The 14374-nt window shown below is 37.5% G+C and overlaps 1 protein-coding gene across 10 annotated transcripts in view; it reads left to right on the top strand.

Moving 5' to 3' along the window:
• IMPG2 (interphotoreceptor matrix proteoglycan 2) overlaps positions 1-14374 on the top strand; it is a 61409-nt gene that overhangs the window by 34397 nt on the left and 12638 nt on the right. For all 10 annotated transcript variants that reach the window (XR_003528526.1, XM_027648569.1, XM_027648570.1 and 7 more), the window contains 7 exons: positions 1128-1174; positions 1645-1736; positions 4568-4729; positions 7396-7454; positions 8735-8752; positions 10775-11019; positions 11641-11723. Coding sequence is in view for 9 of the 10 variants with exons in the window: in XM_027648569.1 (XP_027504370.1) it covers positions 1128-1174; positions 1645-1736; positions 4568-4729; positions 7396-7454; positions 8735-8752; positions 10775-11019; positions 11641-11723 (706 nt within the window). In the remaining variant the exon portion in view is untranslated. The remainder of the gene's footprint in view (positions 1-1127; positions 1175-1644; positions 1737-4567; positions 4730-7395; positions 7455-8734; positions 8753-10774; positions 11020-11640; positions 11724-14374) is intronic.

The following is a 14374-nucleotide window of genomic DNA, read 5'->3' as shown; positions in this document are numbered from 1 at the left end:
GTTGTCTGGCTGGTGCTGGAAGCCTTTATTTTTTTTTAAGAGATAAAGAGACTGATTATACATCCTGAAGGAGGCAAAATATCCATTGAGTCTGGGTGGAGTTTTCCTTGAGGACAGACTGCAAGACCAGTAAAATAATATGTGAATCAAAAATCAAATCTGGCAAGACTTGGAACCGTGGCCAATGTTGTGTATATTAGAGTGAAGACTTGCTGCCATACTTATTTTATGGCACAGGTATGACCACCAATAAAAAAGGAGTTTCTTTAGAAGTGAGAGAAATATCTCAATACAATGAACTTCAATAATTTTCTGAAGATCAGTTTCTCTCCAGCACTTAAACTTCTAATTTTACAGCCTGGGCTGTATATATTAACAGTATGACAAACCTGAAAAATAATTTTTCCTTCATTCAGGAATGACTTGTTTCTGTCAGAGCATGTTTCCTACTCTTGGTAACTTGACAGTTGCTCGGGGCTTGCAGAATTGGCTCCAAGGAGCCTGGGTTTACTGTAAGAGCCATGTCAAAGCTGTTAGTTTTTCTTCAGGCTGGCAGTCTTCATCTGATTTTAACTTGAAATGTTTTTCACATTTGGCCTTGAGTTGTTTTATGTGTGTGTGAATGCAATAATTGGATTTGGAAGCTGATGCCTTCTGAAAATTTCCAAATAAGCAGAATAAAATTAATGATAAAAATAACCCATCTTCTTGCAGTGATTTTGGTAGAGTTATGGTGTTTGTACTTTAAAAACTGAACATTTTATAGAATAATACAGGTTATCTTTGTGTTTTATTTCTGGTCTTCACATTTGCCTTCTTTACAATACTGCTAGAAGGCAAAATGTATTATTGGGTAGAACTACAAGTCAGCTGGAATACAAGGGGGTTAGCAATCTGGAGAGGCACATGGTGTGTTGTATGATGCAAGTGACCCAATATCTAAGTTGCAAAAGATAACTGAAATACTGCAAAACCTAATTTTTATGAAGTTATCAGCAAAGTAGTACCATGACAAATTTCTTCTGCACATATGCTTTTTGGTGTGCCACCAGAATCACAGAAATATAACAAACTAATGTCCAACATGTCCAACTTCAATTTCTGATTTTATTTTTATCTGTCAATAGTGGGACTCCAACTCCAGCTTCAGATGCTGATGTTACCACACTGAGAGGTCAGTTTTCATCTAACTCCTGTTAAGGCTGATTCTGAATTCCTAGATAACTGAGAAATTTGATGGTGTTCGGACTTCAGAAAGAGCTGTGAATTTTTGCATCTCTATAATGCTGTTTGTAATCTGGAGATCATGTTATATGCTGACATTATTTTGTTACTGTATGAATCATGAAAATCCTACTCGACAAATTAGTTCTGTGCACTTTTTACTGCACTTAATTTCACATTTCCAAAAATACATCTGCTTAGGCAGAACATTAACATTTTATTCTGATTAGTGTATTTGGTACTTTTCCTCCGGCTCTTCAGGTGTTTCTTGTGCTGTTGCTACCATGATGATGGGAATAGAAATCAAATTTGACTGTTGGTTTATTCTTGCTGAACTGCTTCTGGGTATCTACATGTACATGGGTATAAACCCCCCCCCCCCAAACCAAACAAAATAATACTGTTCTCTTTCAAACTCAGATGCAGCTGCCAATGTTCCTCCCCCTGATGAGATCTCCATTGAGAGTCCTGCGGGTGGTACCATCGAGGAGGTAGATGGTGTAGACACCACTGTGAGTGATTTTTTTTCATGGGGTTCAGCATTCTGTTGCCTTTCCTAAATTATACTTTTCATGGTCATTTACATTTTTCTAGTATTTGAAGGTGTTAGTATGGTGTGTTAATACTAGCTAAGATTTTATAAAACCAGGGCATGGAATTTCTAAAGTTTTAACATAATTTCCTGGGGAGGTATTTTTCATTTGCAGAGGCTCTGCAATGCCACTTCCCTGGCAGTGGGAGAGAACAGATCAGCTGAGTTATCAGATGAGGATTTAGCTAGAGTACTAGGACTAAAGAGGGGGAATGCCCAGTGAAGAATGTGGAACATTATTATTCCTATGGAGACACAATATACCTTAGGTTGCTGTAGTAGTGGTACAATGTGTAGGATGCAGAGAGGTGGCCTGGACAACCTTGAAGATTCTGATTCTCTGCTCCTTTTCCTCTGCTGATATAGATGAACTTTTATTTAACATAAGTCACCCTTACTGTCATATTTAAACAAAGCTTACAACACAGAGAATCCTATACCCAGTACTTAAATCATCTTTGTAGAAATGAGCTGAAAACCACTTGGCAAATACCCAGAGAAGTATTTGCTTATAGGAAAGAGCTCCTCCGAATTTAAACTTTAATCCCAACTCTAGAATTCAACTGCAGTATTTGTGGTCCTACATGACTGAAAAAAATTTTGCAAACCAGTGGTATGAATCAGCTGGCTTTTGTTTTCTTATAAAAATGAAACTCTCAATGGATTATGGAGAAGCTTACAAAGTTTCACATGCTGCATATAAGTAGAAGCTGATTTATGATACTGGGTTTTGTTCCATAACAGTATGGCCATGAAACAAAGCTGAGCCAAACTGTACACTTCTAGAGCTTTCAGGGCTGACTGGAACTCTGATATTGGAATGAATACTGAATATGAAACAGGCAGACAGCTTCAGACTCAAGTCCAGGGTCTGGCTTTATATTATGTACCAAGAATACTTGTGGTTTGGTCTCATGTACAGCATTATTCTTTTTCAAAACAGAACTGCCTCTACTACTTCTGCTGGAGCAGAGAATAGGACCACTCAGTAAATCAGAAAGAAACCAGAATCAGATTGCTGCTGCTGCAGTGTTTTCACTCTATACAGTTACATCACACCTCATCATCGCTCAGTGCAGCCAAAATGCATTGCAGATTACAAGACCAAGAGTGAGCAAAGCTCATATTCTGCACTTGTATGTTGACTGTACCAGGTTTTTGGGGGACTGATAAATGATTTAAAGTATATGTTGTTGCAAACAGGCATATATATGCCTGCTAAGTGTGTATCTCTCAAATGCTAACTAGCTTGAAGTAGTGCACCAGTCATTATGGTCTTTAATGAAGTTATGCAGTGAAAAAGGGATGGAGTGGAGGAGGAAGAGAATTTAACTAAAAATTTTTAGAGGGTCCCTAAACAACATATATGTTATTCACTGGAAGCAGATAAACTTTCTGGAGAAAGGTTTTTCCATTTCCTGCACCATACATAACTTGGGCTGCAGTTTTGTTGAAAAGGTCTATTTTGGTGGGTCTCTGTTTTCATTTTTAATGGGGAAAAAGCAACAACTGCATGTAAATAGCCAAGGACAAAGCCCCTAGCAAAAGACATTTGTCTATTTGGCTAAAGTTAACTTAAGCCAGCCTTCCCTTCCCTGCCCCAGAAATCTGGCTTTTTTTTTTTTTTTCCTCACATCTTTCAGTATACCACAAGGAATAGCTGGTTTTAAAATACTAGGGAACTAAGCAAAAAACGTTCTTTCTGTGTTGCTCAGTCATTCAAATCAGATTTAAACTTGGCATTGCCTGCTGCCTGTGGCAGCTACAATAAGCTTCATGCTTCCCTCATGCGTTGCACAGCCACTGCCACGGGGCTCCTTGGGCAGCTGTAGACCCACCAGTGTTGAAGGCCACTGCTTTAGCTCAGCAGAGGTCCCTGCAGGTTTCCCAGTGCCCATTGTATATCTGTGGGATCCTTCACTTACTAAAGCTGAACATCAGAGTGTTGTCCCAAATGTAGAACTCGACAAAGGTAACTTGTCTTCCAGTTGGAATAGTAAGTAGGAGCCTTGTGATAAATGAGTACATTTTGGGTAAATCAACCTAGGCTGACTGGGCTCAAGTGAGCTGTTTGAGTATCCATGGCTGTACTTTAAATTGCCTCATAAACATTCCACACAACTAGATTTCTGTTTGTACCTGAGGTCAACTGGATAGACTTGCACTACAGACGTCCATATGGAAAATAGAATTATCTGCAATATGAGAATTCTCAAGAAATGTTCTTGCTTAGTAGATTGCCTCATTAGTTGTTGCCTCTGTCCCTGAGGCTTCACAAGCACTCCATTATAGTGCAAGGCAAACAAGTGTGCTGATGGCTCAAGTGAGCATGCTGAGCTTTGCACTGCAGTTTTCATGTGTCATTAAGTATACCCGTGACCAGCCCACCAGTAGTGCCCTGAGGTGCTCCTGTCCATACAGGGCTCAGGTTTTTTGCCCCACCATGACCCAGAGAAACTTTCAGATTTGCAGCAGCTGGAGAAGTTTCTGTCCCATGTAAGAAAGATATTTGGATCCAAACTTGGGAATGTAGTGCAGTATTGACAGATGGCAGACCATTTGTACACATACACGTTTAGGGATGCTTTTTACGTGGAGTAAACCCACATTAGGTAGGAATCTCATCTGTGGTAAGTAACAAGGATTTGTTTCTTAAAAAAAAACCCCAACAACCAAAAACAATGGGCAAAACAAACAAAAAAGAAAGTATTAAATCAACTCCTGTTTTTTCCCTTCTTCCTTCCCTTCCAGATCAATAATGAGATAAAGACGCAGGATGAGAAGCTAGTGAGACCTGTAACTGAGCAGATGATTGAGTTCAACATTTTGATTGCTGGTGAAAAGTACAGTGAGGAGTTGAAGGACCCAGCTACTGTGGAGCATCAACTGCTGTCTGAACGATTCATTTCTCAGGTGATTACCTTCCCTAACTTCCTTTTTCCTTTTGCTGGCTCTGCAAAGCAGTAGCACCACAAAGCATCAGTGTCAGGGCTGCTTTTTTCTCATGGGCTGTGCGGAACCAGCTTAAGGCTTTTGTTGGCCTGAGGCAGGCTGGAAAATACCCACCCGCTATGGGAATGCACTGTTCTGTCTGACATGCTGCCTTTTGAAGCAGAAAAGTGCCATACATTGTGTGTAGCATGCCAGCTGCTGGAGACCCTAGTTTTCTTTTTGTGATTTTAATGATATATCCTGCTATAATTTTTGCAGGCAAAAGAAGTAAAAGTATGCTTTTGGGAGGATCAGAAAATTATACTGAACGCCTGAATGGGGACACAGTCTAAACAGGATCTTTCTGAGGGATTGTGCTCTCATTTTCTTTCCCCCATTTTCTGATCTCCTTAATTTACTTTACCTCATGTTAGCAAAAGAAACAAATCCAATATTTTCACTTATTTTAGTCCTTTTAAAGACCTACCAAGGCTGGCATAGACCTTACCATTCTTTTGGAGTTTTTCAGTACCTCTCCCTGTCAGTGTTACTGCAGTAGAGCTTTTAAACTCACAGAGAGGTAGTTAGTCTCTTGTTTACCTACTGGTGCAACTTCATTAGTTCTTAAATTTGCAGGACTTGAAAATCTTAAATTTCAAAAAGACATTTAACATCTCTCCAGTGACCAGCCTGCTTAGAGTTTGTTTCAGTGTTTTCTAATCAAGTCTTCCAGTTTGAATTCTTCTGTAATTAGCTGTTCTGGGCAGTGAAAAAAAGATAATTTGAGGGTCTGAGCAAACCAACCTGCCAGCACTCTCAAGTAGACAGGTCCATCAGCATCTGCTGATTTGGACATGCACTGAAATGGGATAGAGGATACCTTAACAATTACTGTCTATACAGAGTAGGTGATAAATGGGGAGATCAGAAGAATTCACAAACAGTAGAATTCATTTGTTATTTGTGCTCAGAAGTAACATTTCTTTGAATGGATTGTTTGCATTGCAGTGAGATCCTCTCTCAAATCTAGGCTGCCAAGACAACTCTTGCTCCTCATTTATGCCCAGAGTGAGCAGTTCATGGGACTGCATTTTAAAACCCCTTCACCCAGTTCTTAAACACATGCTCAAATCCCATTGGAGTCAGCGGGAATGAACTATGGTTTAGACTGTTAGGCTCATACTTTAAAGAAAAAATACATAGGGGCATTATACATATAAATATACACATGTATGTATGAGTTATTAAAAAAATTGTTTCAATTATTTTCATTTGAATGCTACAAATAAAGTTACTGGCCCACCAATATATAAATGTATTCCTAAAGTATGATAATATACTGCTGTGTTCTAATTTTCCTCTCCCTATTATTTCCAATTTTTTAAAATTTTGTCTATAATGGTGGTAACTTTATTACCATAATTTTCTTGTGTCAGGGAGTTTGTCTTTCTTTTTTCTTGGGAGAGGTATTTAGAGTGCCATATGGCAGCTCATCATGAGGCTTATCTTTTCTCTAGCTTTGCTTCCTTCTTTGTCCCATCTAATTGGGGTTCTCTGTTGAATCCCTTTTACTGGGGCTAACCCTGTGCCAGATCCTGAGCCAGATGGGAAAGAGATGTACTCTTCACTGCAGCCAAAAAGCATCACCACAACTGTCACAAGTTGCTAGCATAGGCTAGACATCTTAATTTTCCTAGTTGTGTGGCCAAGTAGCAATGCCATAGTGTGTGTGTGTGCATAAGAAATGTCAGATGGGACAGAGTCCACCTGGCACATGGATGTTCCACTCCTTTGATCCCTTGCCTGGTTTTCTCTGAGCATGAATAAAGAAGCTCTTGAAAAAAACCAAGTCGGCAGCACTTTGATTGTTTAAGTCTCACCAGAGACAGTTTAAAAATAGGGATATCAGGGAGCGGAATAAGAATTTGCAGTGTAAAAAATAATCCTCAACTGGAAAGGATCTTTTGGGAGCTAAAACAAACCTCCAAACTAGCATGAACCTTCAATATTCTATATCTAATATTCTATATTTGTAGCACAGTTGACTATTGAAATAGGTGTGGATGTGCTTCCGTTTTGCTGTCCCCAGTTGTCTTTTTTGAACAGCACTGCTGGTCACTCCTGAGCTCTTTCTGAGTTTAGGGCAGTGGAGATGAACTGTGTTTTGCACTATGTTGTGCCTCTTTGGAATCTGAGAGGTCCCTTTCTTATGGCAGCCGCTGCTCCACTTAAGTTGCTAAGGTCCAGAGCATTTTCCTGATTTCTTTTTAATCCAGAGGGGTTTGGGAAGTAATGGAAACTCTTTGGGCAGAGAGGGATTTGTGCTGCTTAAATAACAAAAAAGAATGTAGTCCACTATGGGCCGTGCAGGTCTCTGCAGTCTCCTTGAATGTTTCTGTACAGTTGCTGGGGAATGATGGATGTTGTTCTTCATACTTTTTATTTTCCCTTTTCCTTTTCTAATAACGAAACAATGTCACCAAAACTACTCTTCCATAAAGAAAGAGAATATTCAACCATTTTTTTCCTGTTAGATATAACAGCTCAGGTATATTTATGGAAAATGTTGAAAACACTTCCTGATTTTTTTTTTTTACCACATGAGTAGGGTGAAGGTGTGTTAATCTTTTGTTTTTTCCTCAAAATAGATTAAAAGTGTATTTGAAGTACTACCTGGATACAAAAACATCCACATCCTGGATTACAGGTAAAAAGATACTGATGCATACGTGGTGGTTGGAACTGATCATGTATGATGGTGCAGTGAGCTAACATGATGCTTGGAAGAATGTTGGGCATGTGCGTGGGAGTTCCTAGGATGTATTAACCAAAGGACAAGTGCTTTCATATTTGGTACCTCTATATATAACAGTTGAAATGGAAATACAGAGCTGTATGCAAATGCAAATATCATGGTTTGGGGGTTTTTTAATGGTTCTATCGTAAAATTAAAAGATACACTAACATCTAATACTTCTTCTGTACTGTTGATATCTCCTAGTATTAAACAAGGAAGAACACAAACCTTTTTGGGAAAATGTGGTGTATTTAAATTTCTTTTTCAACTTCTTAATGTTAATTTGGGATGACTCTAAACGTTGGTGTTTAGAATACGTAAAGGTCTTTCTCTCTTGGATCAAAACAAAGGTGGACAAATAGTTTGATATGCAATGTTTTTACTCTCTTTATTGCTGTAAGTAATTTTTTTAAGACTAATTTCCTGAATTCAATATGTGCTTCAGAATGACATTTTAAGTTAATTTGCTAAGTTAATGCATCAAACATCTGATATCTGAGTTTTGGGGTACATGGATCACAAACTGTGATTTTTCTTGAATGGACTGGATATAACTTTCAGAATCTAATGATATTGTTCATGAGTTAATCTAAATTGTGTTTTCTTTGAGACTGTAAGCTGTGTTTCTTAGAATTTATTGCCTAGGGAACTGTAGCTAGATTACATGCAGGTAACAAAGTAGCTATAGTGAGAAAGGTTTTGTGGCTGGAACCTTAGACTGTGTCCAGTTTTCAGCCTGAAAGGTAGCAAAACCTTCCGTCTTGGTATTTTCAGTCTAATACATTTGCAAGCTCTTGGTTCATTTGGGGAGACAAATAAAAGGTTGGTATTTCTGGCAGAGCACAAGAACTCTCTCCTCTGCTGCGCATGACAAAACCCCAAGGTTGTAGACTAAACCTTTAGGTGGAATTAGTGAACCTCTATCTCCTTGATCTTGAACTGCATTATATGTAATAAGCTGAGATGTCTTTGCTGATTCCTTGGGATCAATAGGAAATATCAGTTCAGTAAAAGAAGAACAGTTTATGTAGCAGAATAACTATGCAACTTAGTAGTATTTTGCTTTGTGCATTTTCAAATTATTGTGCCCTGTAGAATACCAAAGCAAATTTGTAAAAACTGTAAGACTTAAAGGAAATTATGACACCAATTTAACAGGTTTTGCTGTTCTGTTTTGTTTTTATATTCAGCCCTTCCGAGGAAGACAGGTAAAGACAACTTTTTTATAAATATTGTCATAATACAGATGGAAAAAACATGTTTAGCTGGAGGACATTGTTTTGGGGATTTGTAGTTTTGGCTCCAGAGCAAGATAGTTATCCAGCATAAATATTATGTGACGGGTTCTACCAAAAAATGCAAGTAACTGATCTGTTTTGATTAAAGATAAATCTATTTTGCTTATTTAAGTCCTAATAATAATAATAATAATAAAAAATACTCAGGGAAAGTCTACCTAAACACAAGTCAACTACTGGGCTAACTTGTGTATAAGAGTCTCTTTTGTGAAGTAAACAAAATTGCTTAATGATTACTCAAGGTCTTGCAGCAAAGTCTTGAATATATGAGGGGTGATTATTATTACTGAAATTAAAGTAGGCAAGAAAACCACAGTTCTCCAGCAAAGGCAATTGCTTTAGGTACTTAAAGGGCAAAGGTGCTGTACGTTTTACCAGAATTTTCGTAAACGTTCTTTAGCAGAACATGGGATCAGTCTGGACTTGTTTTTCATCAGATATATGCAAGTTAAGAATACTACATTTTCTTTAGTATTTTAAGAATTTCACAAGACAGAAAATGAACTGTGGCATTAACTTACTAGGTGTATTATTTTCTTTTGTGTATATCTCAACAAAGGAATAGCCAGTTTCCATGGAGAATTTTAAACAGCATTCTAATTTTAGGAGAAAGGTTAGATAGCACAAATCTCTTCACAAACTGTAGTGACTTAAAGCCATCCCCTACTACTGTGCACTTTTGGAGGATAAGATGCATGCAACTGTTCACAAAGACTATGTTCCAGCCACCAGATGTTTAGCCTTTTCCAGACAGATGATGGTGTTGTAGTTATTTATTAGGAATTATTAAAGGCAACTGACAGTACAGTTTTATTAAATCTAAAGGTTATGTTTGAGGAGCATGCTCTGTTCCATCTTTGCTGTGCCTTTTCACTACTGCTGTCCTTTATTTCATCTTCTGACAGTCAGTGTCCTTGAGGAGCTTATTTTGGACTTATTTCAATGATAGAGCCACCAGGAAAACTCCAGCAGGCTCCTCATTTTAGTCAGTGTGTTTGCAGATTATGCCTCTGTTGTATCTGGTGCTGGGAATTTAAGACTTCCCTGATCAGATAAATTATTTTAGCAATCCAATTCAGCTCCATGGAATGAGGAAAACCTGTATTCAGGGCACATTTTTCTAACACTTTATAGGTTACTTAATTTTTTTTGCTGTATTCTGTATGCAGCCAAAATACGTTATATTTTCTAAAGCTCCCTTGTGCTTATGCCCAATGTATGGTAAATTGGATTGTCGCCTACACTGTCATGTGGAAAAGGACATGTAAATGTATTCAGAAAAAGAATTAAGATAATGGAGGAGAATTAATATGAAAAAAACCTAAGCTGTACGCAGATACAAAACCGAGTTATAGAATAAATGATCAAATGAATCTAGATAAATATTTCCAATTATAAGCTGTATTAAATACCATTTTATTGCTATTAAAGACATTCTTTCGAACAGGTTGACACTGCACAGTCACAGTGATCAGGGCTCTCACTTGCTACTGTAGATTGCTGCTATATACAGCCTGTTTTTCCTGTCTGTTTTCATACCTCAGAACCATTCCCATCATTGGCATGACCTTAAAATCATCACTCTCACCACTGCATGCTGTTGGGTCCATTAATAATGCTGGTAAAAAGCCAGCCTTTTGGTCTGCTTGTGGTCTGTCTGCCATTCATTAGTAGAAGTACAGGGCTGGGACCAGACCAGGTGTCAGTTTTTGGTAGCCTTTTCCTTGAGAACTTTGCATTGGTGGAAAGCACAAGCAGATACAATTGTGAAAAGAATTAAATAGTTTTTATTTAGAATCCTTTAAAGCCATATATTTTTATATTAAAAAGTGTATTGAACAGGTTCTGGGGAAGAAATATCCTAGTGTTTGCTATACTTTGGAAAACCTGGCATTTCTCATCTGTGTACTCTTTCTCTTTGAACAACTGAAGTGGGGTAGAAGTTCACTATGCTGTTACATTTGATGGAAAAGCCATCACCAATGCCACCTGGGACCTGATTAACCTTCAATCCAACAAGGTGGAGGACAACTCCTTTATGGGCATAGAGGATAATCCAACAGTTGTGTACACCATCAGTGATTTCCGAGATTATATTGCTGAAATCCTCCAGAAAAATGCTTTGCTTGAAAACACTTCCTTGTCTTTAGACCCTAACTCTCTCCAGCTTACTAATGGTGAGTATTAATTATGATGCACTGGTGTGTCACACGTCTGAATTTTTATAAACTAAATCTCAGATGAGCAAATTATTCAATTGCCCTCTTAATAATTAAACAGAGAGAACAAAACCAACTATGTTACAGCTTGTTTTGCTCTGATCTTAACTAGGCCAAATCATTAGCAGTAGCATCCCATTTTTTTAATCCATTAGTTTAGTCTCTTTTTTTTTATTTTTACACTAAGGTTTGTGCTGTGCGATTCCAGTAACGCTTCCAAAAATTAATAGGAATAAAAAGGGTTCACATGATGCACCTTGTACCAAGGTGACCTTCAGCTTAGTAGCCCTGTGTTGGCCTTGAGCAGCACAAGGAAATACCTGGGTTATTGTTGAATATTCAGTGATCCTGCTAGAGGTGATGAAAGAGGACTGTCACCCGTTTGTTCTTATCTTTCCTCTGTACTTCCTATCAGTGATTTGGGGGGCATTTCCAGGAATAAAATCTCTCTGACAAATTTTTTGAGAAGATTTTACTCACAAATCTGATATCAGAGAGGGTTTTTCAGTCAGTCTTCCAACATAACCTCCTTACACTGCTATGGCAGCCTTTAGATCCCAAGTATTTATGTTTTCACAGTGAAAGAAATACTACACCCCACGTCAGAAGACTCATCCTGGATTACTGAGCATCCAGTTGTGCTGGAGCGCCCGGAGTTCGATGTGAGTATGGTTCTGAGCAGAGGCCTTTGGACACATTTGAACAATTTAACTCAGCAAGGTGGAATTGTAGCCAACACCCAGAGCTTCTCTATCCCATTGTACATGCAGAATAAGTAGTAATGAAGGCACACCTTATATTAGAGTAAAAACTGGTGAAATCTCTCATATAACAATTCTGGTATCTGTTGCACCAGTTTTCTGTGATCATCTTGTTTAGACTGTAAACTGCTCTAAAGGCATGATTCTTCCTTCCATTATCCTATGTTTTTTTGGAAAGCAACAAATAAATGTAAACCCTAAAGCTGGCTGCTGGAAGAGATAAAATACTAAGTTTCATATGCTCCTTTTGTTACTGTATTGCCTTCACAGAAAATTCTCAGCTTGGTTTTAAAATTATGTCTATCCCCCTAATGCCAGCAAAGGAAACAGAAATATAACAGGTGGTGAAATTGTAATTTTCTCCTCTGATTACCTCTGGAACAAACCAGAACATAGATTGAAGTTCCCTATTGGACGGGAGGCTCAGTATCCCTAACCATGTCTGTACAATGCAAAGGGACTTTAGGCAGAGATACTGAGTTAGGTGCCAGCCACACTGAGATCAAGCCAATTAGTTCTGCCAACAGTGAGAACTTCTGAATGGTGGAGCATTGTCTGGGCAGTAGGTTTCTGCTCTGCACTCAGCTGTATAACACAGATGTGCCTTACACGAAGAAATGAGCTCAGATTGTGCCATAAAATCCACATCCCCCTGTGCTGGATGGTAGGTTCTCACTAAGCCTGTTATGAGACAATGCCGTGACAGACACATCTAATTTCAGGTCAGCTTCTGAAAGCTTTATGTAAGCAAAATTTTTAGTCACTTGACAGAACCCAGTTATTAGAATGGAAAAAGGTATAATATCCTTAATTTCATGCCAGCTTTTCCTGAGTTTTAAAAACTAATCACTGGTGTCTAAAATACAAATTCATATGGATTTACCATAATGGCTTAAATGTGGTATGGATTTAAGTTAACTTTCAGGGAAGGTCTTTCTCTTTACTAGAACTGTCTAACTAGTTTAAAATATTGCACATATTTATTTTAGTAAGACAAAGAATTCTTCCATCTTTACATTCTATCTGTGGATAATCTGGCAGATGTGCAGGAAAGAAGATTTTAGAGTAGCAGTAGCTTTGCAATAATAAATTTTAATCCAATTTTAGGGAATAGTATGTATGAGAAAAAATTGTGGAAGATATATTTTTCTAATTATGAGCTATGAATAAAGTAATCTATGACTTCAATCAAGAACTCTAATTACGTAAAAGCTATTGAGTATATCCCCAAACCATGTGTGTACAATCTACAATACACAGATAATTTGGGAATTAACTTAATATAAATTTAAGAAAATCATAAACATGCTTAAACAGTAAACAATTGATCAATTACTTCCACAGATGTCAAATCTTTATGGATACACTTAAGTAGAACTGCTACCTATGGAAAAGAATTTTGCTATGATTCTTCTTAGCTGATTTGAGAATAAGTTGGATTTGTATTATCATACATACTTATGACATAATGTGGGACTGTCATGACTTCACCATCTAATTGCTAGCAGATGGTACCACTAATTTTTTTTTTTTTAGTTTTACAGATCTCTTAAAAAGTAAAGCAAAATCAAGTCTATTATTTGAAATCCATATTTTCTTGTTATTTCTGTGAGTTGTAACAGGTAGAATGCTCTGGCTTGCTGAATACAATGCCTTTCTGGCAGCAGAAAATGGAAAATCAGGGAGGGAGTTCTGTGTTTGCAGTCATCTGTCATATTTGTAAGCCTTTCAAAAGACATTAGCAAAAACCAGAACTTGCCAAGATGATATTAAACTTGTTAATATAATATATTGCACTGTAACAAGAATCTTTGAATAATGTTAGTTGCCATAGGAACATCTATCCACATTCGAATAAATGATGAAGTGCAATCCCTGGCAACTAAGTGCTCACATAAAAAAAAATATATTGAGAAGCTATTGCTGGTAGTCCTTATTCATTCTTTATGGAATTTATACATGTAATTTGTTTCTAATTTTGTATAGTAACTGTTTTTACAGCTTTATTTATAGTGGTCAGTTTTGCCAAAAAATATAATTGCTGGAGCACATGTCTGTGTGGTATATATACTTTTCAACTGCTTGTTACCATATAAATTAAAGAATGTGAGGAGACTGTGGTGGCATAACAACTGGCATTTTTAAATGTGATCAATGTAGGTAAACAAGTAATTTAATAAAAATACCTTAACTGGCCTGTTTCCAAAGCATTCAAGTACAGTTTGAATGAAGCTGAAAATTTAATTCACCCACATTTCAACCAGGAGTAAAATTTCAAAGTGTCTGGATTCTTCCTGTTATCCCTGCTGGTCAAGTAATAGAAAGAGATTTGACAGGAATGGTGAGCTACAGAAATAGTTAAAATGGTTTTGAACTGTAATATGTATTACAGAACCCTGTGTCCACTGCCCACTTAAATTTGCTCGTCACCATCAGTAGTTGGTTAGTTCTTAGTAAATTGCTGCTTCTTGAAAGTGCTTGGCAGGTTTTGTATCCCATGGGTTTTTTTGGTCCATATCACATTGATATGTGGGCACGTGTCTGTGTGAAAC

Source organism: Corapipo altera, unplaced genomic scaffold (genome assembly GCF_003945725.1).
Source record: "Corapipo altera isolate COAL_440 unplaced genomic scaffold, ASM394572v1 58, whole genome shotgun sequence".
NCBI lineage: Eukaryota > Metazoa > Chordata > Aves > Passeriformes > Pipridae > Corapipo > Corapipo altera.
Note: the sequence above shows the minus strand (reverse complement) of the source record. Positions and strands in the feature narration are given on the sequence as shown.